Raw genomic sequence first — 24591 nt, forward strand, 5'->3', positions numbered from 1 at the left:
ATGAGAATCGTCCACATGCAATGGTTTCGGGAAATAGTTATGAATGAGGAAGGTGCTAGCTGGCGATTTACGGACTATTGCCAAATAGTGTATGGGCAACATCATCCATGGCCCCTTCCATAAAACTGCTGTTACACAAACAGCGCCACTCTGCATCTGGCTCTATCTGCTAACTCAGCTACTGGAAGGATGGAAGGATGATACTATATTCGTAAGAGGAGCAACAGCCATTAATATTACTGTTGTCCACTCTATGACATGTGATTTCCTGCTTCAGACATTCATTTCCATGATTGGATTATGTTGATCCGAGTTGATTTGACCGAGATACGGCCAAAGAGGGATTACATCACACACATCTAACCATGCTCTATGTTGCTCAACTGAAGTAACCTTGTATGAGCGTAGCTCAGCCAAATCAACTCGGATCAACATAATCCAATCATGGAAATGAATGTCTGAAGCAGGAGAATCGCCCACATGTCATAGAGTGGACAACAGTGGCTATTGTGAAGAAATGGCTGTTAGCTCGCAATGTACGGGCTTTTGTCAACTGTATATAGTATCATCCTTCCATCCTTCCAGTCATGCAAAGTAGCTGAGTTACACAAAGAGGTCCCTCTGCATCTTTTGCTCTGCCAGGGTCCAGCGACTTGACATTGAACGAAGACCACTTCTCATATAGCATCACGCTTACAAACATAAAGGTGCCTGTATCTCCGAACTTTACAATGAAACGTGGGGTTTTTATTAGAGCAATGGGCTCGGCTTGGCCAACAGCACCTTGTGTGAAAGTTTCGCGTTCAATGTCGCAACTAGCCCAAAAAATATTTTTTGGTCGTCGAAAAAGTTTCAAGAGGTCAACCCTGGATCCAGTTTGGCTGGTAGCGACATTGCGAAATCTGGGATTGGCCACGATGGACTTCATAGTTTGACACAAGATCGCTTTGACCCCGATGAGCAGCTTTGTTCTCTTAAAGACCCCACGTTTCATTGTAAAGTTTAGAGATACAGGCACCTTTATGTTTTACATATACTGTAAGCGTGATGCTATATGAAAAGAGGTCTTTGTTCATTGTCATGTAGTATGGCTATGGATGGCCGAAGATGCAGAGGGGCGTGTTTGTGTAACCCAGCAGTTTTGCATGAATGGAAGGGGCAGTGGATGATACTTTATACACTATTTGGTAACAGCTCATTGCCAGCTAATAGCGACTTCCTCCCAATCGGCACTTTGTCAAATCCAATACATGTGAACGATTGTCCTGCTCCAGACATTCATGCCCATGATTCAGTTGTCTTGATCCGAGCCAATTTGACCAAGTAACACTCAAACACAGAAACATCATCCAACATCAAAGGCAGCAAATTGATTAGTTATTTGTAAACCACTAGTTGATAGCCCATTCCTCCCATTCACCTTTGTTGCCCAAATCACTGCATGTGATAGACTGTCCTGCTCCAGCCCATCATCTGCATCCTTCAACATCCTTGGTCAGAGAAGATTTGGTTGAGTTACGCTCAAACACAAAACATAATCCAAATTCACAAAAATCATCTTGTAAAGTTATTTGTAAAGTGCCAGCTAACAGCCCATTCCTCCCATTCACCCTTTTTATCCAACCTAAAGCATGTGAACGATTGTGCTACTCCATTCCATCATTTCCATCCTTCAACTTTCTTGATCCGAGATGATTTGACTGAACAACGCTCAAACAAAGAAACATCATTCAACATCAGATCCAACCTACTTAATTTCCAGCTCTTCCCTCTTCCTTCCATTCTCAACTGTTGCCCCATCCACAGCATGTGAACGATTGTCCTGCTTCAACCCATCATGTCAATCCTACAACTGCATTGATCCGATTGTCTTTAACTGAATGGCAACTCCATGGGGTGTACACAGCCCTCTTGTCGTTCTACTACAACACCTGCCTTGGCACTGCTCCTTCTCTTGTACACTCCTCTGCCACACCAATCGTAACAGCATTCATTCCAGCAGTTGCTATTAGCGAGGTCTTTACTCCATTGTCTCAAACAGCATTCACAATCTTGTTATTCTACTACAACACACGCTCTCTTGCACACTCCTCTACCGCAACCAAGCGTAGCAGCAGTTGTTATTAGGAAGGTCTTTACTTCACTCTCGAACAGCATCCTTTGCTTGCAGCATCCTACCTTGCAGCCTTTTTTACGTGAACAGCATACAGCCGTTGTATAGTGGTAACTTTATTTACGTTCAGCAACTTGCTTTGATACGTACAGATGCCGATGGATGATGCCATATCAGCTATCAACGTCGCTCCAATACAAGCAATCTTCTCCTGGTTGAACAACATGGACAATGATCAAGAAAGAGGTATATCAACAGCAAGATGGAAAAGGAGGCATATCAGCAGCGATCAGAGAGGCTCATATTGGACTTGTAATGGTTATACATGGATGGACGAAATCAAGTACAGTGATGAGAAGAGATCTTGGGATGTTGCTTTGGTTACTTGTCGCGTCGTCAGCAGGATGGATGGATTGGATGGGCTTTGAAAGGTCACCAAGAGGAAGAAGGGATTTTTTTCAAAAGAGATGGATCAGGCGTTTGCTCGTAGATGATTTTACACCATTGAGAGGATGGCCCAGAGCGTTGCTAAGTCATTGTGCTTCCAATCTTTGAGATAACGATAATGGTGATGTGGACAACGACAACGGCGGTAATAACGGCAAAGCAGCTAGAAGCAAGCATTATGTATTCCACTTAGTCATTGTATGCACGCCTTCCCTTTAGTTTGCAGCTTGTAGCTTAGATGGAATAAACGAGGTGGTTTGATAATGAATCCTGATTATACAACATCTTCATGTGCTTTTGATCCATGAGGTATTCAGGTGAAGGATCATACTTTGAAGTTCATGGATTGCTTTTCCATGCAAGGTGTTTGGCAGGTCGGCTTATTGTTCACCACACATGTCATCTATGGAAACGAGCAAATAAAAGTATGTATAAAATCCGATATCGTAAAAAGTGGTGTCATGAATGAGCAGGGTATGTGTCACATTAGCACGTGCAATGCTTCTCGGCACTGTACGAAAGGATCAAAGATGTTGGGATCAGCGTTTCCCGTTGTGACTGTGCCGCACAGATAACATCACACAAGGTAGCAGCCACACAACGTTTTCCTCTACTGAACAAAAAGTCGTACCATGGGATCTGGTACTACCAGCGATATGTCGCACGAAATATAGGGATTGAGCTTTGATCAATGCGGAAAGGGTAAGTGGATCCTATCTTGAGCTTAAGAACAAGTACCATAATACACATCAATCAATACAAGCTGACACCCCAAACCAGCATTAAGGGGCGACAATATTGATATGCATTACATCATGATCAGAATCCTACATAAAATGCTGAGCATGGAAAAAGGAGCATTGTTGAGCTTTTTCCAATCCTCCAGCGGGGTATGAATGGCATGATGGTGTTGGCATCTTAGCGAAATAGGTGCTCGGGAGAAATATAACCTGCCGTCATGCAACTTTTGAACATGGCACTGGGGTATTTCTCATTTTGGTGCTTGGATTTCGTTATATGAACACCTTCATGGATTCATTGATTTCATGCATACCGCCTTTTATTATTGGGAGAAGTAGAAGTGCTTATAGATGTGGTAGACTTTGACGATCACCAATGGGCTAAATACCTGCCGCTTAGCATGTTGTTTGGTACACAAACGACCACCATTTAATCATTGCATGATCGAGATGCATAAATAGCCCTTGATGTTAACATAGCCAATGAAAGGATATAGGTATAGACGAGGTGGTGTACCAAATGCAGCGTCTATTCAAGTATATTGTAAGCGACAATGACAATTAGGTAGGCACCGTGGATCATGGTGTTTTACACGTATTCATGTTGATGGATCATCTACCAGGCAATTGCTACATGCCGTTGGTCCCGTGAGCACAGCTAAACTAGTATCTTATCATACTTGGTTTCCAAAAACAAGGGTATAACAACACGATTGTTAGCAGGGACAGCAAATGACGAAAGAGAAGAAGCAGACGAATGAATTCAAAGAACAATGCTTAGTGTTGAACTTCTCCCAAAGGCCCCATTTCACTAAAATGCACCATGCCATCATGATGTTCATACCCCGCTGGTGGATTTGGGAAAAACCTTGTGAGAAAACAGGTTATTCTCCCTCGTCTAAGGTTTGGCTTTGTAGCAAAGTTCATCGAAATTCTTCTCTCCGTTGTTGTCATGGAGAGGAAGAACGGATGTGCAGACTAGTGACTATATAGGGTAACTGGCCATCATGCTAATGGCAGCGATTCGAGTACGTATTGGGGGAGGGGTTGTCATTATCCACATGGAAGATGCATGTTCCTTTTATATGACCCTAGGGATATACATAAAACGTGGATGGGTCATGTATGCATGCGGGGGAGAAACAAGTGATCGAAAGTGGCGTAATACATGGATTGTTTGAAACAAGCAGCTGCATGGCGAAGTCCACTTGCGGTTTATAGGTGTGGTTCCACATTATTGGGAGCGGGAAAATCAATACAAATATACACTTGGAAGTAGTAGTCATGACCATGATAGCATTTTAAAAGAGTAGGTAGATGATAAGGGAGGTAGAGGCACATGGGGCTCGACCAGGTACAGGAATAGCGGATGATGATCCTTTTCTCCTTGATAATCGAGTCAAATAGGCAGTGATTGTCTCATAGAAAGAAATGGCGGGCTTTGCTATAATACCACGTTAATAGTGGAACGGATTCTTTTTATGGAGACTTGGTCGTACGACATCATCTCGCAATTCCTTGTACCTTTGTCCACTCTGCACATTTCTTTTTCTTTCTTCCCTTTCTCGGGCATGTTATGTGCTTACTATGGCCTCGTTTCCGAAAATCATTTGCCGAGTCAGGGCCATTTATCCTTTTTCTTCTAAAGAGCCAGCGTCCCTGAGCTTTGACAAAGACGACTACATTGATGTACTTGCCCAGCTGGACTCGGGTTGGTGGGATGGATGGTAATTTTTCACGTTTATACACACACACTTTCAACTCTTTATTCACTCACATGCATTCAGGTGTGGTGGATCGCGAGGCTGGTTCCCTAGCAATTATGTCGAGATCGTTGAAGAGAATCCTGACGGTCCAATGCCGCCATCACCTGCTCCCACCAACAAACCCAATGCATCACCTCCTGTGGTTGATCCCAAGCGAAGTGATTTACGCCAACCTTCTCGACGCAAGCGCAGCAATAGCACCACACAACATCGTTTATCATTGAAGACGTTAAGTAACATCTCATCCAATATGTCTACACCTGTGCCACGACGCACAGCAGCAGCAACAACAACATCGCCATCACCTGTAACGAGCCCTATTATCAGCAATGGAAGTAAATTTGGATGGACTGCAGCAAGCAATCGCACTAGTAACAGCACTGTATCCGATGGCAGCAGCGTGTACAACTTGCCCGAGGGTTGGTCAGCACAATTGGCTGAGGATGGTACAACTCGTTACTATTACAATCATCGCACTGGCAAAATGCAATATGATCACCCTGGCTTTGGATTCTCTGATGGCGAGTACGATAGCGAATACGAAGCATCCATGGATGATAGCTATTATTCTGATGAGGATTATGAGGATGAACGATATCAGCATTCTCGTCTTGCTACCATGCGACGCATGTCGAATCGCCTTAGTCTTGATTCTTTGCCTGCCAATGTTGATACACCAGCCACTGCTTTCTCGGATGATTTCAAGGCAAGTAGTAGCTTATACATACATAACATCCCTTGCATTTGACTATAAGCTAACTTTGCATGTTTAGCAACCGCCACCATTGCAAGAATCGGCTGCCATGTCCCATTGGGTACAACGTGTGACACCGCAGGGTCGGGCGTACTATTGCAATTTGGTGACACAAGAGACTACCTGGGATTATGGCGAGATTGACCAAGCAACCGGTCGACTGGTAATTATTGTCTTTGCAACACGTGTTTTCCTTTTAAAAGATTTCTCCTTCTAACCCGACATACATTATTTTATCCGGATTCCACTTTATATAGAAGCATCGCCAACATGATTCGGATTCGGACAATGACGAACCTATTGGACGTACAACCATTCACCATAGCCGCCAATCATCCAATCATGCAGCTGAGCTAAGCAACCCTAGCAACAATGGCGATAGCACGTGTTCTAGCCCAACCACACCCACTCGAGAGGAACCCTTGACATGGCATAAGCTTGCTAGCACAACAGCTATGGCCATTCACCATCTTAATATGGCTGCTCAACGTGGCGAACGTGACGCTTTTGTCGAAGATGCATCAGCTGTGGTGGTATCCATTCGTATGATGTTATATGCTTCAGGCATGCTGGATAAGGATTCGAATCATATGCAGGATCGTATGCTTCGTGATCCACATCGTGCTGTTATGGCGGCTCTTTCGAAATTGGTGCTTTCAGTAAAGACGGCTTCCGAAGGCTCACACAAACAAATTCAACCCGAGATGCTTCATCGTGTTCAGCGGGATGCCGGAGACGTATTAGCAGCTGTACGTAGTTTTGTTACTGTATGCCAAGAACGACGTGTCAAGGTGGAGCAAGTCAAGCCGCAGCTTATGTTCGATACCAATTCATCCACAACGCCACCAAGTGAGAGCCCTATCCTTGTATCTTCCAGCACAGCCGTTGAATTCGATCCTGAGGCGACACGTATTGCTACCGGCTTGGGTCAAAAGTCAAAGTACCCTCTAAATCAGGATCTACTTGTCAGTTTACAAACCCATGCGAACCAAGTATATGGCTCAACCAATGCATTGTGCAAGGCGACTGAGCTCAATACGAACGAGGATGGAAAATCGCTTTCAAACGTGATCCTCCTATTTAGGAGCTTGTCAATGCAAATTGGCCAATATCTCAGCATCCTTGAAGACATTGATTTGGTTAACATTGATGGATCCAAGATCCCCTCGCTTGGTGATTACCTCGTCAATAAGCAAAAATTGTACAATGCTGTCGGCGTGCTATTTGGGGTCGTGCAATCGCTCAGCAGCAACCGAATGGATACCAACCAATGTGTTCAGGATATAAATGAGGCTGTCCAATCGGTCGAGAACACGATCAAGTTGATCCTTACCAACGTGGATGAGATGATCAAGCAGCGTCGCAACTGGTATCGACAACTCAATCCTCGTGATGATGATGAAATGCCAATGTCACCTGTATCAGCACGCTTTGATGATTCCGACAGCGACGATGGCGAGCTTTGCAAGGCACCCACTGATAAAGCACGCAAATTGATGTTGTATCAGCCACCTGTAGCACCACGATCAGCAACAGAAAATGGTGGTGGTGGTGGATGCCTCGGCTATGATTATCCACCCGAGGAGATTGTGTATGGACAAGATGGCAATATCAAGGGTGGCACTTTACGAGCACTTGTGGAACGATTGACTCTCCACGATTCACTGGGTAAGCACATGTGCTGCTGTGTAACATAGTAATCACAGATAAGCTGATTTTGATGGCGAATGGGCTTTATTTCTAGACACGAGCTTCATTGCAACGTTCTTGTTGACTTACCGATCGTTTTGTACAACCGAGGAGTTTTTGTCATTGCTCGAACAACGATACAACATTCGCCCCACAGAGGAATTGACACCATGGGAGCTCGAAGAGTGGTCCGAACGTAAACAAAAACTCGTTCGCTTACGGTAAGCTCATTGAAAGAGGACCAAACACCCCAAAAATTGAATGCTAATGTAACTATTTTATTATGTAGTGTCTTTAATGTCATGAAGATTTGGCTCGAGAACTACTACAATGACGAAGACCAATTTATTCTCAATCGCCTTGAATTCTTTACCAACACGGTGATTCGTGATACTTCTCCCTTCTCAGCCGACCAGCTCAATCGCCTTATTCGTATGCGAAAGGATCAGGATGCTAATGGCGGTCTCAAAAAATTGGTACCAAACACGCTTCCAGGTCCCATGCCTATCCTGCCAAAGGATATTACGCGATTGACTTTGATGGAAATTGATCCCACTGAGCTTGCACGTCAATTGACAAACATGGATTTCAAGTTATACAGCAGCATCCGTCCCATTGAATGTTTGAATAAGGCTTGGTCGCAAGATGACGAGATGGCAGCCAGCAGTGTCAAACAATCCATTGACTATTGTAATCGCCTTACCTGCTGGGTGAGCGACAGCATCCTTTCCAATGATGAGGCTAAGAAACGTGTTGTTGTGATCAAATACTGGGCTCAGGTAGCTAGTGTAAGTATTCACATGTCATTGAATATGGAAACAATCTTCTCATGCATCTATTATAGAAATGTCGCAGCTTGAACAATTACAACACATGCATGGCCATCATATCAGCATTTGATACAAGCTCTATTGGTCGTTTGAAGAAGACTTGGGAGCTTGTAGGCAGCCGTACAAGCCAAACATTAGCCAACATCCGCAGACTTATGGGCGCCAATCGCAATTTCCAAGAGTATCGTGATTTGATTCATAGCATCAACCCACCTTGCATTCCTTTCTTGGGTATCTATTTACAAGATTTGACGTTTATTGAAGATGGCAATGCGGACTATATCCAAAAATCGGCTGGCTTGATCAACTTTGCTAAACGTGCCAAAACGGCTGAAGTTATCCGAGAAATCAACCAGTTCCAAAATGCACCTTACATCTTTACACACATTCCAGAACTTCAGGCATTTATCAAGACCAACTTGGAAGGTAGTCGTGATGTTGACAAGCTCTATGAGCGTAGTCTTCAAATCGAGCCTCGAGAAGTTGTTACATACAACTAGCATCTTTTCACGCACTCACACTCGCACACTCACACTCTCACACACGCATGCCCATTTCTCACTTTTTGACGCATTGATTCTTTTTTCTTCTTCTTCCCTTGTTTCATCCACCCTTGATGTACATTTAATTTGTCTTCCCTCAACAACATAAAGGAGTTTTATAAACATAAACTACCAGCATCAATATCAGGCTAGTGAGATAAACCCATAATGCTGCAACTCGCCAATGAAAGCATTAAGAAACAACATAGGGTTCGAGGGGGTGATATGCATACGTTATTTCATCATGCACCATATATGGATAATTGCGTGCACAGGAGGAACCTTTTCCTTTGTTGAGACCTTTTCATTGTTTGATCATTGAATTACCCCCTTTTTTATTGTCATTGTCATTGGTTATCATCGTTTTGCAGCTTTGGCATGATGGCAGTACACAAAAGGATAATTCGTGATGGGTTGCTACGTGGTTGCTAGGGCATTGAGGAGGGAAGATGGGGTATTGCTGAGCTCGAAATTCAACTCTTATGCAGCAGCAATGGTGCAGTAACAAGCGAGACAGCTCCTTTTCTTCTTTGATTGGTGTCGTTGTTCCTTGTCCCTTGATACTCTGATGGGCCTTTTATGCTTTGTACTGGACTCTATTTCATGTTGTTTTACTTTTCCTCACGCGTCAAGAGAATCCTATCCAAGCTATCGTCCTATTGCCTCTTCCACCAGATACACCACTTACAACGCCATTCCTCAAGCTTGGACTGCTCATTCCTCAATCAGCGATTCGAACCTGTCAACTACGCCATGTCCTTCCAACATGGCCAAGCAATTCGTGTATGCTTTGAATGACGATCGGTGGTCTGTGTCTTGCATATCAACGCTCGATGAAGATCATATTCCCAGCAGCAACCCATCCAATATTGAGAGTAGAAATCAAGCTATCCCTGCTAAACCCAAGACACCAAATAAGCTCGTCATCAACACGTTTGAATCAGACAACAACATGGAGACAACCTATTTTACACGGCAACCACCATCTTCTAATGGCACTGCACGTACACAACCTTCTTTGCCATCATCAGCCGGTTTTTCAAAAGGACAGCTATCATCCTCAACAACTATTGATTTTGATCCATTGATGAACCCCTTCCCCAATCACGTGAAGATCGCCACCCATCACCATCACAAATCCTCTTCAACTCCATCATCGTCAATTACAAAAGCAATCGATCACAGCAAACAAAAGGAAATCACCACTGCTCCAGCAAAGGGCGATGGCTCGTTTAGCAGAGACAGCGATCAAGCTTGTAAAGCAACCAAACCAGCACGACATCGAAAGAAGAAAAAGAAATCTGCTATGTGCTTGTCAACAAAGACGCGATGTGTGAGTGGTATCACGGTGCTTTATACCAAGAAAACGTTACCCTTCAAGCTGAAAAAGTATGTCATTGAATGATGATGTGACATGATAGCATGATCTTGTGGACTGATTTGGGTTTCTTACGTAGGTATTACTTTCAACGCTATTCATACTTTTCAAAGTTTGACGATGGAATCATGCTGGATGAAGGTAAGAAGTACATACATAGCATCAACACTTTTACTGATCACGGATATAGAGGGATGGTTTTCGGTCACACCTGAGAAGATTGCTCGCCACATTGCCCAGCGATGCACAAGCAATGTGATCATTGATGCCTTTTGTGGTTGTGGCGGCAACACGATTCAATTTGCACTCACGTGTCAACAAGGTTGGATATTTTGCATTGATGCCTCATGGTGTTGGTTACAGAGAATGTGTGTATATTAAATCCATTCGTTGCCATCTTCCCATGATGGTTTCTCAAATATTCGCACATGCTCTACGTAGTCATTGCCATCGACATTGATCCCGTCAAGCTTCACTGTGCCAAAAACAATGCAAGGATTTATGGTGTAGAACACAAGATTGAGTTTATTTTGGGTGACTTTTTTGAATTGGCACCCTATTTAAAGGTCAGTGTCTCTCCCAGTATACCCTATCGAATGTACACAGAGATCTTATAGTTCAATCGGATGATAGGCTGATGTTGTCTTTTTGTCACCACCATGGGGCGGTCCTTCTTATTCAAAAGAATCCAACTATGATCTAGCGTCCATGATGCCAGGGAATGGGTAAGATTCATACGTATGCTGTTGGTTTGCTACTGATATTAACAACTCTTAATCCCAGTGTACGTATTCATACCATTGCATCAAGAATCACACCCAATGTTGTCTTTTATGTGCCCAAAACCACTGATCCTCTACAACTGATACAACTGGGTCCATGTGAAATTGAAAGGAATTCAATCCAGGGACATCCAAAAGCTCTCACTGCATACTACGGGAACCTTTCTCAATCCAATATCGGTGATTCTCCAACACAATGCTTAATAAACGATGAGAATGAATCATAATTTGAGTTTTATTGCAAGGGATAAGGCGTCATTTAGAATTTAGTGGAACCTCTCTTGCTCTTTTTCTTCTTCTTTTTGTTATTCTTGTTGCTGTTGTTGGATGGAGTTGTGACTGAGGGTGTTGGTGTAGAATCGGGTGTGGTGGTAGAAGAGCCGGCGTTTTGTGCTTCAGCTTCCATCTCAGTAGGTGATTCAACCACTTGCTTTTGATCAGATGACTTTGCTACGCTGGTATCAACGGTCGGTGGTGGTGCCGACTTGGGTTTGTTTTCATCCTGGATCTTTTGTTTGTCGGTGTCGCTATTGCTTGCATTGACGGTCTCCGCTTCATCCAAATCTTCATGCAGCTGCTTTTGCCACATTTCATAGTATACGCCTAGTTTTCCTTTCCTTAGATCATCCTTCCTTTCCCTCGTTTAAATAAAAGCATCAATCTTACCTTCATTATTGGCAGCACCTTGTCTGATCAACTCTTCATGGGTACCTGATTCCACAACACGACCTTCCTTGATCCTAATAATAACCAACGTCAATAGATTGCTTCGAATGCATATCAATAAGCACATACACAAGGATCAAATCAGCATTAACAATGGTTGATAAGCGATGAGCGATGACTAAAGTAGTGCGATCCTTTGTCATGGTAGCCAATGCTTGTTGGATGTGTCGTTCAGTCGATCTATTTTGATTCGTATGAGTACTTCCGTTCCCTGATGCATGGTATTGCGTATTGCCAACTCACGTGTCAAGTGCACTAGTAGCTTCATCCAGCAAAATGATTGGTGGGTCCTTAAGAATGGTACGTGCAATAGCCACTCGTTGCTTCATGATACGTTAGCCATGTATACTTATGCATCCTATCTCCTATCCCATTTACCTTTTCACCACCACTTAAACGAAGACCACGTTCGCCAACCTTGGTATCATATCCTATGAGAGCGAAAGATTAGCAATACGTTAATCAAGCAAGGCTATTATTTACCATCAGGGAATGTAAGGATCTTGTCATGGATCTGGGCAGCTTTGGCAGCTCTAAAGATAGCATCTTCAGGTGCATCCAAGTTACCATAGCCAATATTGTAAAGGATAGTATCATTGAACAATACGGTATCTTGAGGAACGACACCAATGTTTCGTCGAAGCGACTCTTGGGCAACCTTGGAGATATCCTGACCATCAATGTAGATAGCACCTGAGGTGGGATCGTAGAATCGGAAAAGAAGACGTAGGATGGTTGATTTGCTAAAAGGATACAATGAGCATGAATCAAACGTAGAAGATTGATCAACTTACCCTCCTCCAGAAGGACCCACCAGTGCTACAGTGGCGCCCTTGGGAATGGAAAATGAAATACCATTGAGAGCAGTTTGACGAGGATCGTAACCAAATGTGACATTATCTATAACAATTTCAATAAGAATCTTGCCCTCTCTTCAATACGACATTCACGTTGAGCACATACCAAATACGACATGTCCCTCTTTGACGGTCAATTCCTTTGCATATGGCACATCCTGAACCGTCTGCTTCTCCTCGAATAGGGCCAACATCTTCTCCATATCGATAAAGTTTTGTTGGATCATACGATAATAGGTACCAAAGAAGTGAAGCTACATAAAGGTTACTTTATCAGTATTATGCAAACATAAGTGCACATATCGTCTTGGAGCACTTACAGGAGTGTACAATTGCATCATGTAAACGTTGAATGCCACAAAGTTACCAGCTGAGAGGTTGCCTTCCGAAACTTCCCATGCAAACAGCAAGCATCCTGCCAAAAGACCGCTTGTGATGACAGCATTTTGAGCCAAGTTGAGCACGTTGAGGGAAGATGAGCTCATCCAATCAGCCTTCTGATACTCGACGATAGCCTTGTCATAGCGATTGATTTCAAATGATTCTGCACCATAGTATTTGACAGTCTCAAAGTTCAAAAGCGAGTCGACGGCTTTGGTACGTGCTTGGTTGTCCAATTCAATCATGGTACGGCGATACTTTGTGCGCCATTCAGTGAGGGAGATGGTGACAAAGAGATACATGGACATGGTAACAAAGACAATGATACCAAATGCTGGTGCAAAATAGAACCAGAATAACACGACAGCGACACCAATGTTGGCAAGGGCAGGAAGCACCTGAAAGAGGATTTGTGATAGTAATTGGACGATGCTGCTTGTTCCACGATCCATGACACGAAGCACCTCGCCTGTTTTGCGGTTGATATGGAATTGGAGTGATAGGCTGTGAAGATGGCTGAACATGCGCACTGAAATTTCACGTGTGGTGTATTGACCGATGGGGATCCAGAGCCAATTTTGCATGGATTGAATAAGACCGGACTAATAACATGCATCATTCAGCCATTGAGAATCTCACCCCCTCCCTTTGCATGATGACTTACTCCACCCTGTAGGAATTTCAAGCCGACATATGCAAGTACAGCAGCCCATGCAAATGTACCTAGGTACACCGTGTGTGAATAAGAATCCTCTTTTTGTCCTTGCTAATGCTTTACCTTTTCCTTCACCCAAGCCATCAACGACTCTTCCAATTTGTAATGGGGTCAATGCATTGACACCGAGACCGAGTAACATGAGCGAGAAGCAAACGAGGACCAAAAACTGCAACCATCGAGATTTATGCGGCCAAATGTAAGGGAGAAGTCGCCGCATCTTTGCAAAGAAATTGGAGAATGCGCTCTTATCCTTGGAAGCGTTTGGTTGTTGTTGTTGTTGTTGTTGGTTGCTAGTGGATGTACCATATGTGGTGGCGTTGTTTGTACCATTGGCGAGTAGTGGAGTGGATTCCTCGGAAGCACGAATCATAAACATTTGAATGATGCATAGCAACAGCGTGCCTAATTCAAGGACATAACGCGTAGCAAACACCGCAAAGAATACATAGTCGTAAACAGTAAACACTGTGCCTACAAAAACAAAGGGGTTGGGGGGGGTTTAGTTATGTATGCTCCTGCTGTCACCCCCAACCTTCCAATAGTCATCATACCTGGTCTTGGACGAAGCAAGCCCACAAGCCATAACCAGCCTACCATGGTTTCACCCAATCCAGCTATTATCCAGAACATGTACTGAACCCAGCTCCATGCACCGAATTTGTGAGTCTCGTCGGCCACGCACATTAATCCAATCATCCAAGCGAGCCATGAGACGCCAATGTAATATACGAGTACGGTCGATGTCCAATGATGCTCAAGGAATGCACGTGTTGCGAATACAATAGCTTCAGCGAGAAATGTCAAGACAATCGTAATGGAAACTGCCACAACCAAGCGAGAAAGTGGTGATAAATGACGACGAGTTGCTCCAGGAGCATCAGCATCAATCCATGGATAGCCACGTGTAATCAACAGATATCGACCGAGTCCAAATAGTATAATGCCAACGAGTAATGCAGTAGGTGTTAAGAAGAGTGGTGTGGTCCATGTCAATGGCCCGGCCGAGTAATTAGGTGGAAAAGGACTGCTGGTCCCAGGTGCATCGCCTGCCGTAAGGACAAGCTCCATTGTAAAATGACTGAAAGAGTAAAAAGACGCGTGTAAAGGAAAAGAGAGAAAAAGAAGAAGAGAGAGAGAGTGCGAAAAAGAAAGAAAGAAGAATAGTTGAGTTTGTACCAACAAAGGCGTGGCAATGAGCAATAAAAATTCGGAGCAATTGCTCACTCATTGGCTGGTCAGCAGTAACAGGTTATTCTACCACACACACACACACACACAGCACAACTTGGTCTTATTGGGGGAGACCTTCATATCCATCATGGCTCACTCGGGTGCCAATGCGGGTGCCACATCTTTAAAGTTATGATACATTTGCATCTTGAAACATGCAAGGATACGTGTCATCTTTTCGAGGTATTATTACAAAATTGTTGATGATGAAAGTTACACAAAACCTGTGTATCGCTGGGAAACACAAGCCAAATAAAATAAACAGAGCCTGTGTGATGTGATGCAGCATGAACATCATCAACAACCCTTGAGCGGCCTTTGAACTCGCCTCTTCAGAAAAATCTATCCACCTTGTCCTCATTATTGATATCCCTCATCCACTTTCAAGTTGATACATGTGCAGCGTATTGTTTCTTTACTTGTAGGGAGCGTCTAGGAGCAGAGCTGCAGCTTAACTTATACATGTTTTATGTCTCTCAGCCATTCAACAAACACACAAGATCTTTGATTGTTCTCAAATGTATGATAACAATGAACACCTTCAACTGCTAAGCGTGATGCTTGGCTTGTAATATGAAAACGCATGTTGCATCATTCCTCATTATCCAGCATACACGCCGCTGGGAATCGCCCATGACGTATTCATTTTCTATCTTCCTTCAATCATCATCTTGCTTCCTTTTGTAATTCAGGCACTGAGGACATTATACATGATTATCACTGATAGCTTGGTTATGTCAATAGCTACTTTATTAAGCTTGATCAGGCAGTCATTGAAGAATCAAACTTAAAGATGAATAGCAAAGCATCCTATCCGAGGGATTTATTGTTGAAGCGATGATGACCATGTTGTAGAACCTTTTCAAGGGAAGAGAAAAGCTGCAAAAAGAGGAGACATGTCAACACTTGAGCTCGCTCATCTCAAGAATAGCTGTGTACACCTTGTTTATCTTCATTCAGCCAATATCCATCATCATGGACCAGGTTCATTGTCCCTTGGGAGTAATCAACTTTAGTAACTTTCAGAGTTATCCAAGTTTATCGATTGTAATTATAGGTCAATAGTTAATATGCATAAATAGGGATGATGGAATACAAAGAGTGAATGAGAGGAGGTGATGCAAGGTATTGAATGTTGATCAATGGGGCGTCCTGCGTCGTAGCTGGGTATTGTCGTCACTGTTGGTATTGCTAGCTACCGATGCAAGGTGATGTTGAAGTAGCTCATACATGGCATCATCTGCTTCATGGTTGTCTTGAGGATCTTCATTACCATCATCATCATCTTCATCCATATCATCGAATAGATCATGCTTTGACTTTTTGCTACCAAGGCGCATCTCGACCACTTCGTCATCGTACATGTCATCTTGTTGCTCAATAGGTTGATGCACATCATCATGTTCTCCTTCGATATCCATTACAGGATCGTTGATAGCCTTCTTTTCCTTGCCCCAGGTTGCTGATAGAACCATGGATGTGATGAGTTCGACACCGAATCCGGCACAGGCACCAATCAAAAGACCACAGCCAATAACCATGAGAAGGGTGGTGACAGGAGGATAAGTGGCAATCGTAACAACAATGCTGATAGTGTTTGAAATGATCCAAGTTGTCATGTTCCATGAGAAACGAAGAGGAGTCAGTGCGAGCCATGTGCATTTGGCCATGATGGAGCGGATGGTGGACATTGCAAAGAGCATGGTTGAGATTACTGTATCCAAGGCATTGCTGGGGTTCATGTCGAGACCATCGGTCATATTGGTTTGTGATATTAATGCGAGAAGAATAAAAGGAGTGGAAGGGCCAATGGAATGAATTTAGTGATACAATGAAAGAGGATATTTTCTGGCAATGTATTGCTTCATGGGCACGTGCTATACGCATGTGAAGGCGGTGTAACCTTGGAAACGTATCTTTGCGCACGTCCATCCAGCCTGTTGGGGTGCAACACCATGTAGCTCCAATGAGACCCCAATTATTACCCATTGTACATACCCACACCATAGAACCTATGTTACGATTACGATGATGGCATTAAACACATTAAGCTCCAACAGTAGCATCATCATGAGCAATACAAAACAAGTAAAATGCCCGTGGCTGGAATGCAAATGCATCATGTCACCCACCATGTATATTCAGCCATTTCATGCATGATGTGCATATCCCCTCTCGCATCATTTTCATATCCTATCCCAATGCATGAAGATCACAAATTTCTAGCTATTCCTAATGAGTGGATCGCGTCCGAATAAAGGCAAGAGAATTGAAAAATGATGATATTGGATGAAGCTGCAACAGCGCGCGCTAGTTGTAGGGAGTGCGGATACATACAGAATGGATGAAAACAGGAGATGATAAATGGTTGTTGTGATGAGGGGAGAATTGTAAATAAGGTGCGTGTGTATACATGACTACTCAGCCTTTTGACGTTTGCTTGGTCGTGATGGCTCGGGAAGATCCTCGGATGCTTGTTCAGCAGCAGCAGCAGCAGCAGCAGCAAGTTCTTGTTCTCGTTTCTAAGTGATCCTTTATCAGCAAAGAATACTTCATCATGGGGCCAATACAAACCTCTCTTTCTCTCATCCTTGCTTTGTACTTTTCAATGGGCTCGCGAAACAATAGAATGTGTGGTTCAGGAGCTGTAATAAAAAGATCAATGTCCATTTCCCTTATTGTATCCATGTCAACGTACCATGAACCATATAATGCTCCCAACTTGATGATTGCTGCACACCGAGTGCTCGCCATTCGGATTCTTTCAATGGCTTGTAATGCGGTAGCCACCGAGAAATCGCCTTTGGAAGCTTCACATGTCTATCATGGCATTATTTAAGTAATGTTGATCCTTTCTCCCCTATATTCCTCACACCTGCCACTCCATACCTATAAGCGTATACATCATCTACGCAAGAGTCGTATCATGAATAAACAGCCCATCGATGCACAAGATTGCAAACTTACCATGGTACGTTGTGGAGAATCTGATCTGGTCAAGGTTGGCTTCGACATCGCGTGCTTGTTGTCGCCTTTCTTGTTCCTTCTCTTCAGGTGTCTTTTCTAGAACCTTCTCTTTTTCTGCTGGCATGGGTGGTGCATTGGTTTGATGGGCTGTTTCTTTTGACTTTTTAGGCTTCTGTTGCTTTGGCTCTGGTTGTGGCACTGTTGACAGTGGTTGTCTTTGTTGCTTTTGTTGTTGTTGTTGCAACAGCTGTTCCTGTTCCTGGTCATATTGTTGCTGTGGTGCTGCTACTGGTTGAGAAGAAGACTCTGGTGGTGGGATGGCAGTTTCAGAGGCGACAATGAAGCTGTCTTCTGATTCTTGAAAGGGATCTTCGAGCATTATGATACGAATAAGGGAGGAGCAAGCACTCTACACGGAGCGGACCTCTCTCTCTCAATTTCCACGGCGCCATTGGTGGTGATACGTGACTTGGACCCGCGTTAATTGCGCGACATGCTGCTGCATAAACGTCAGTGAAAGTGATATGCACGTGCTCATACCAAATGACTGACAACGTGGTAAAACGGACATTAGGCAATGATCAAGCAAGCCCAGGTAAGTTCAAGACCATGTTGCAAAATGCAGCCGAATACTCCCGAACAGGGTTCTAATGATGTCTGCATTAGCTGCACGGTTACTTGGTGGTGATAGCACGTGGGATGATCAATGCAAACAAGCCCATGGCTGCTGCTTGCACTGCTGCTGCTGGTGGAAAAATCAACAACGTTGTCGAATGCATCATGTACATGTTACTCCCTGCACCAAATTCATACGACTGCAGTATCCAAGGAGGAAGAGAAGAGGAAAAGAAATGTCAACGATCGCTTTCAATGATACCAAGAAACAAGGTTTGTATCCAGGGAGTGTATATGAGATGGCACGAGACAAATTATTCATCACTTCCATTGATAGATGATGAAGATGGATATTCAAGTGTGGCACCACGAGCGCGGCATCAGCGGAAAAGAGCACTGTTTAGTCAAGAGACCCTGTACGGAGAAAAACTGGGAGGGAAAAAAAGCAGGAGGAGGAGATGCTTGCATATCATCGGGTTTCAACTGTCTCAATGCACGCACATGGTTGATGCACCATTCAACGCTCTGTGATGAATTCTCGGTGTCTCAAACGCCACGGCTTTGATTACGATTACTACTATGTACTTTCCACCCCCATGTGATACACACATTATTCGATGCTTCTCCTTCCTTCTCTCTCTCTCTCTCAACCCCCCAAATCATCATCAGCTACGTTCTCTTTACCACTCTAATCCATGCAATGCCAATGAAAGGAGTGTGGCTGGTGCCGGATGTATTTCGTGGTTATGGTGAATTTATCTTACGAATGCATGTATCGCAGGATATATAGGCTACCATCAAGGGCCTTTCCAGAAGAGAATGGGCTACCCAATCTCTCCATTAAGGTATGTATGGTCCCCTCTCTTTCATTTATCTTTCTTTCCCTTGCTCATTCTTTTCTTTCATTTGGACTTTGACATTTACAGTGGCTTTTTATGTCGAGCCCCTCCTCTTTTATTACTCGGATGAACGTTGAATGTCTTACTTCTTTCAATCAATTTGCTCATCATCATCATCACCAACAGCAGCAGCATTTATTGGAGCCTCATTCACTCTTGTGGCATCATCCTCCTTATCCATGTATTGACTCTTGGACGACAACATCCATTGACAATAACAGTAGTAGAAAGAGAAAGACTCATCCACTTGATCAACAAACATCAGCTCTATCCATGGATCAACCACCACAACCACCAGTGAAGAAATCAAAACCTTCATCATCATCTTCTCGTACACAATCATCATCACAACAACATCAACGTCACCAACAGCACGAGCCACCTCCACCTCCACCACCGCAGCCAACATTTCAGCTGTCATATGAAGATATTAGCGTACGCAGTCTCGAAGAAGATTTACATCATTTACAGGATGAATACGCGACCATTGAAATCATCCTCAACTCTTTGAGAAATGCTTATCCCATTCGGCCACTTGATACCGCTTCAGAGGAGCTCTTGGATGAGATGGATCGAGAATTGAGCGTTGCGTATGACGATGTGAAGGCACAAGTACGGCAATTGGCACGTAGCATTCATCGTCTAGAAGAGGAGATTGTCTTATTCCTTCCAAGAACACCAATACCAACCGATTCATCCATGTCGGCAGGTGCTGCTACTACAACGATAACTTCTCAAGCCGATGATGACAGCAGAGATGACGAGCCACCACTTCCAACATCGATGGGATGATGATGATTTATGGTACCCAACCCACCCACACACCCTTGTGTCAACACCACATGCATTATTATATTTACTTGAACCCATTTGTATATCTTATGCTGATCCTTCTTTATCCCTCTCTTTGTTCCCATTCCTTTCCTTCAACGGTTATACATGCTTTACTCACAAGCCAATATCCATCACCTTGAACTTCCCCTACACCCTTTCACTATTTCACATGTGGTTGCCCTTCAAAACACACATGGTATCCTCTCCACATCCCCTTTGTATGCAAACCTTTTCTTTTCATTCCACCTTCTTGCGGTGCTGTTTGTTTTCCTGTATCCCTTCTTCTTCCTGTGATCTATTATGCTTACGAATTCACCCTTGTCTAAAAAAAGCATTTTCGCATCCTCTCTCTTTTTGTTTCCCTCTCTCTATCATTTGCCTCCTTTCATGATGCTCTTTTCTCACCATTGGTACATATATCAATAGCAAGATACATTCACCATGATCCTGCCTAAATGGTATATGTCGTCATGCATTATGCAGCACATCAGCGATTATGCGAATAAAATCCAAAAAGATTCAACCTACATTGCTTTTACTTGTCGATTGCTTGTGTACTTTTGAAAAACCCATATCATGTCAATGAAGTAGACTTACGTCAAGGAGCCGAATTGATGGCACATTATGATGGCTGTTTGAGATACACTTTCATTTCCGTCGGGATGACCTGCATATTCTCCTTGATTGTTTCACGCGTGGTTCCCTTATTAGGGTCATAGCACTCTCCCCTTTGTCTTAAGCGAATCCCTTGTTCATATTCTTATCGGCGATAGAGAAAATGGGAGGTGGTAACGTTTATCGCGATATCCTTGTCAAACCGTTTCATTGTTCGTATGTCAGCTGAGTAATGTATACCTGCATAAGAGGGTTCATAACAATGGCAGAAAAGGAAACTAGGCATGCTTGATATGGTAAAGTAGGATCGACATGCATGACGGTTAAAGAATTACACATTGTCGAGGGATTTACGGGGATCTGAAAAGATCAAAAAGTAATGAGATGAGTGAGACAAATAAAAGGGAACAAAGAGTACAAAGGAGAAGATCAAGGGATTCGGTCCCTTGATCGGCCAGCTTTTGCAAATACAACCGCCCATGATGAATCTCGGTTTCGGCCAACGTCTTTACGCAGATAACAACGAACCCACATTTATACTCGCTTTCTTCTTTTCTTGTTGTCATCGTGTATACCCCATTATTGCTTTCATTGTGGTTCTTTATATATATCATTTAGGTCTTTCCATCATCCTGTATACATTTTGGTTACTTTCCCTCCTTTTTTAATACCCACACAAGAATACCTTTTGGTCCATCTCCCCCCACTTTCTCCTGGATTTCAAAGAAAAAGAATGAAGAAAAAGGCAAACGATGACATGCAGGAACAAGATGTATCGTCGTCTGTGGCACCAAGGGATGGTGATGACATTTGGATCTTTCGTAAACTTGCCAAAACGCTATACCATGGAACCAGTAACAGCACACTCGTCAACGACAAGAACGTTTCAGTCGCAACTGAACCACCACCATCACCAGCATTGACGGCTGTTGATCATCAAAATGACGACTTTTATTCTCGGCGCCAGCCGCCTACCTCCAAATCACGACGCCGAACAACCCGATCTTGTTTATCCGCCCTTTTAATGATCGTCGTCGGCACCTTGGTTGCATTAGCTTTCATCCTGATTGGAGTTGGTAGTGCACTTACCGGTAACGATGATCAAAATGATACGTCTGCTACCTTTGCTATGCCATCAGCTGCTGATGCTGATAACGATGCATCCAATCCTTTGTCAATTTCTACCATTTATATAACATCTTCATCTTCATCCACATCCACAGCCCTCATGCAGCCTTCTTCTCCATCATCATGACATTGGTATTTGAAGTGAGCGTTTTTACAATGTCTGTATCCATATACAAATGGCGTAAAAGTAAAAAAGAGGATGCTCAATTTATATACCAAAGAGACTGCTGTACATAATAAATTACGACGTGATACAAAAAAAACAAGAGCTTCGTGAAATACAAGATGATAGCATATGTATGCGTGTATAATCTATCGCTTGTAGCGGATAAAACATGCAGCAGTACACGCTAGCGTGGCAATGACACCGCAAAGGTGGAATGTAAAGCTAGGCATGAATGACACCGTTGCACCATAAATCGCATTCATTCCGAATTGGGCAAGTAACACTACAAGGATATGGTTTGTGAGCCAAGAACAAATCGTTGCCAAGAGATGTCAAAAAGAATACTCACTGCCCACTGTATCCACGGTGGCAACGGCACCCAAAACCTTGCCTACATCTGCAGGATCGACAAGTGTGGTCAACAAAGCACGGCCTGATGGTTGACCCAACATGGAAAATGAGCCAATCAACACGGCAACAAGCATCTCAGAAGCTGTACGTGCCAAGCCAATAGCAAAGAGCTCCAAAGCCATGAACGCACATCCAATGCGTACCATCCAAATGTTGAATCGTAGTAAGCGGTCAGCACGTTGAGCCTCGCTTGTGATGCCACGAGTGATAACAAGCTTGTTTAGTATTGGCAAGACGACCGTTGTTATGATAAGCTTAACAAATGACATGATACCAATCAAGAGACCACCTTCATAAGCAGTCCAATGATACTCAAGCATAGCATATAATAAAATGGGTGGCATAATAACCACCGTGTTCAGAAAGCTGACAGAGGCCATCAATGGCAATGCATACTTGGATACCGGCAACGGCGATTGGAAAGAAAAAAGCGTCTTGATAGATCGAAACATGTTGAGTTGTTGCCATACGCTTGGTGCTGTCGATTTGCTACGTTCTTGATGCTTGTTGGATTCAGGGATTATGTAGGTCGCGAAAAATACGACCGTGGATATCATCAGCGACATGTAAAAAGGAGCAAGCGTTGTTCCAAATGCCTACATACATGACATTAATACCCATGGATGGTTTGAAGGGTTCAATTTGCACATACCTTAATGACCATACTTGATGCATTGGCGCCTATACAATGAAAATCAACGTGTCAGCTGCCAAGAGAAAACGCCGAGGAGTGATCGCGGGATTGTATCTTACCAAGCATTGTGGCACAAACGATACCAGCAATCATGCGCCCAAATGCCACTGTCCTAATACGGTGCGACCACGTACACGGTTTTAAGTTTAGTATGCTTTTCAAACGTATCAGGGTTTTCGATTTCCCCCATTTACCTTCTTTCGGTCGTTGTACAATCTGAAATGTAGGTCTGAACGGCCATCATCAGCCCCGTGTCGCCCACCAAAAGACCCCGAATGGATGAGACAACGAACAAGGGAAGAATGCCAATCACATTGTACAGCTTGCCAACAACAATGTATGTTGAGAACAATAGCGCAATACCAAACACGCCAATACGCATCACCGTAACTCTGCCTTTGATATCTGACATGTGGCCAAAATAGCTCACAGCAAGCAATGCTACATTCAACAACGGTGTATGGATTAGAATCAGCGGGATGATGTCGTGATTTGCACGTACTTGATCCACCGGTAAGCAATTGGATTACAGCTTGTGCAGTAGCGACAATGCCTTGAACTTGGGGTATAGTACAATCTTGCATGGGAATAGAGCTATCGTCGTCATTGGCTTCGCTACGGGAATCATAATACCTGTGATAGGGGCAAGGTCAACGCATCAGCCTATAGCTCATGTGTGCTACTCATGTCCGTTTGCTCGGCACTCTTACCGATCGCAAAAAATCTCGGTTAGGAATTGTAGTTGTGGTGCAAGAATCGCTCTAAATGAAAAATCAGCATGGTGTATATACATAGTCTCATTTCTAAAGCATGAATCTTACGCGCTACAAAACACAATGGAGCAAAGGGGGATGATCACATTCCACTCTGACAGTTGCCGTTGTTGTTGCTGAGCAAGCAATGGTATATGTTCGTCGTCGTCCAAGGTATCATCATCATGTCCTTTAGGAGGACCTTTGTTATTCACACTGATAGTGTGGCTACTACTGCTGGATTGTGATTGCATAAAGAAAAAGAAAAAAAGAAAACGGAGGAAGAAGGCACTGCCATGCGAAAAAGGGAAAAAGAGAAAGTAAAAAGATAAAGCCCAAGCGATCCAATGGGTGATGCCGGAGAAATGTAACCGGGTTGTTGCTTGGTTACTGCTCCGACATCTATGGGCAACAATAATTGCCTTTACCGGCCATTCGGCAACTTCTCACCCGCCAAGTAGTAATCACTATCAATCATCGTGCGCGCGCACGACAAGTATACTTGAAGATCGGTGAAGAGATGAATAATCGGATAAACACATGCATCTTCCCGTAAA

General features: G+C 43.6%; 8 protein-coding genes across 8 annotated transcripts; 4 read left to right on the forward strand and 4 right to left on the reverse strand.

Annotated features, from left to right (window-relative positions):
• Window positions 1–4887: 4887 nt before the first annotated feature.
• O0I10_009795 (uncharacterized protein) lies at window positions 4888–8839 on the forward strand (the record flags this gene model as incomplete). Its single annotated transcript, XM_058489781.1, has 7 exons — window positions 4888–5027; window positions 5088–5772; window positions 5840–5983; window positions 6078–7488; window positions 7565–7730; window positions 7799–8297; window positions 8354–8839. 7 exons carry the CDS (start codon window positions 4888–4890, stop codon window positions 8837–8839), a joined length of 3531 nt encoding a protein of 1176 aa, XP_058339403.1.
• Window positions 8840–9647: 808 nt separating this feature from the next.
• Window positions 9648–11268, forward strand: O0I10_009796 (uncharacterized protein; the record flags this gene model as incomplete). The annotated part of the gene is made up of 6 exons (XM_058489782.1): window positions 9648–10270; window positions 10339–10400; window positions 10450–10581; window positions 10701–10825; window positions 10893–10984; window positions 11043–11268. 6 exons carry the CDS (start codon window positions 9648–9650, stop codon window positions 11266–11268), a joined length of 1260 nt encoding a protein of 419 aa, XP_058339404.1.
• Window positions 11269–11300: 32 nt separating this feature from the next.
• On the reverse strand, window positions 11301–14791 carry O0I10_009797 (uncharacterized protein; the record flags this gene model as incomplete). Its single annotated transcript, XM_058489783.1, has 12 exons — window positions 11301–11644; window positions 11708–11781; window positions 11837–11947; window positions 12011–12090; window positions 12146–12198; window positions 12251–12510; window positions 12562–12667; window positions 12731–12878; window positions 12945–13607; window positions 13670–13728; window positions 13784–14194; window positions 14275–14791. 12 exons carry the CDS (start codon window positions 14789–14791, stop codon window positions 11301–11303), a joined length of 2826 nt encoding a protein of 941 aa, XP_058339405.1.
• Window positions 14792–16092: 1301 nt separating this feature from the next.
• On the reverse strand, window positions 16093–16713 carry O0I10_009798 (uncharacterized protein; the record flags this gene model as incomplete). Its single annotated transcript, XM_058489784.1, has 1 exon — window positions 16093–16713. The coding sequence occupies one exon, from the start codon at window positions 16711–16713 to the stop codon at window positions 16093–16095; it is 621 nt and encodes a 206-aa protein (XP_058339406.1).
• Window positions 16714–17370: 657 nt separating this feature from the next.
• On the reverse strand, window positions 17371–18299 carry O0I10_009799 (uncharacterized protein; the record flags this gene model as incomplete). The annotated part of the gene is made up of 5 exons (XM_058489785.1): window positions 17371–17475; window positions 17528–17598; window positions 17652–17773; window positions 17843–17861; window positions 17921–18299. 5 exons carry the CDS (start codon window positions 18297–18299, stop codon window positions 17371–17373), a joined length of 696 nt encoding a protein of 231 aa, XP_058339407.1.
• Window positions 18300–19235: 936 nt separating this feature from the next.
• Window positions 19236–20226, forward strand: O0I10_009800 (uncharacterized protein; the record flags this gene model as incomplete). Its single annotated transcript, XM_058489786.1, has 2 exons — window positions 19236–19307; window positions 19462–20226. The coding sequence occupies 2 exons, from the start codon at window positions 19236–19238 to the stop codon at window positions 20224–20226; spliced, it is 837 nt and encodes a 278-aa protein (XP_058339408.1).
• Window positions 20227–21616: 1390 nt separating this feature from the next.
• O0I10_009801 (uncharacterized protein) lies at window positions 21617–22138 on the forward strand (the record flags this gene model as incomplete). The annotated part of the gene is made up of 1 exon (XM_058489787.1): window positions 21617–22138. The coding sequence occupies one exon, from the start codon at window positions 21617–21619 to the stop codon at window positions 22136–22138; it is 522 nt and encodes a 173-aa protein (XP_058339409.1).
• A 185-nt stretch (window positions 22139–22323) lies between these two features.
• O0I10_009802 (uncharacterized protein) lies at window positions 22324–24288 on the reverse strand (the record flags this gene model as incomplete). The annotated part of the gene is made up of 8 exons (XM_058489788.1): window positions 22324–22460; window positions 22527–23184; window positions 23241–23269; window positions 23342–23394; window positions 23477–23723; window positions 23785–23915; window positions 23993–24043; window positions 24104–24288. The coding sequence occupies 8 exons, from the start codon at window positions 24286–24288 to the stop codon at window positions 22324–22326; spliced, it is 1491 nt and encodes a 496-aa protein (XP_058339410.1).
• Between the last annotated feature and the right edge of the window lie 303 nt (window positions 24289–24591).

Source organism: Lichtheimia ornata (genome assembly GCF_029851405.1).
Source record: "Lichtheimia ornata isolate CBS 291.66 chromosome Unknown scaffold00060, whole genome shotgun sequence".
Lineage (NCBI taxonomy): Eukaryota > Fungi > Mucoromycota > Mucoromycetes > Mucorales > Lichtheimiaceae > Lichtheimia > Lichtheimia ornata.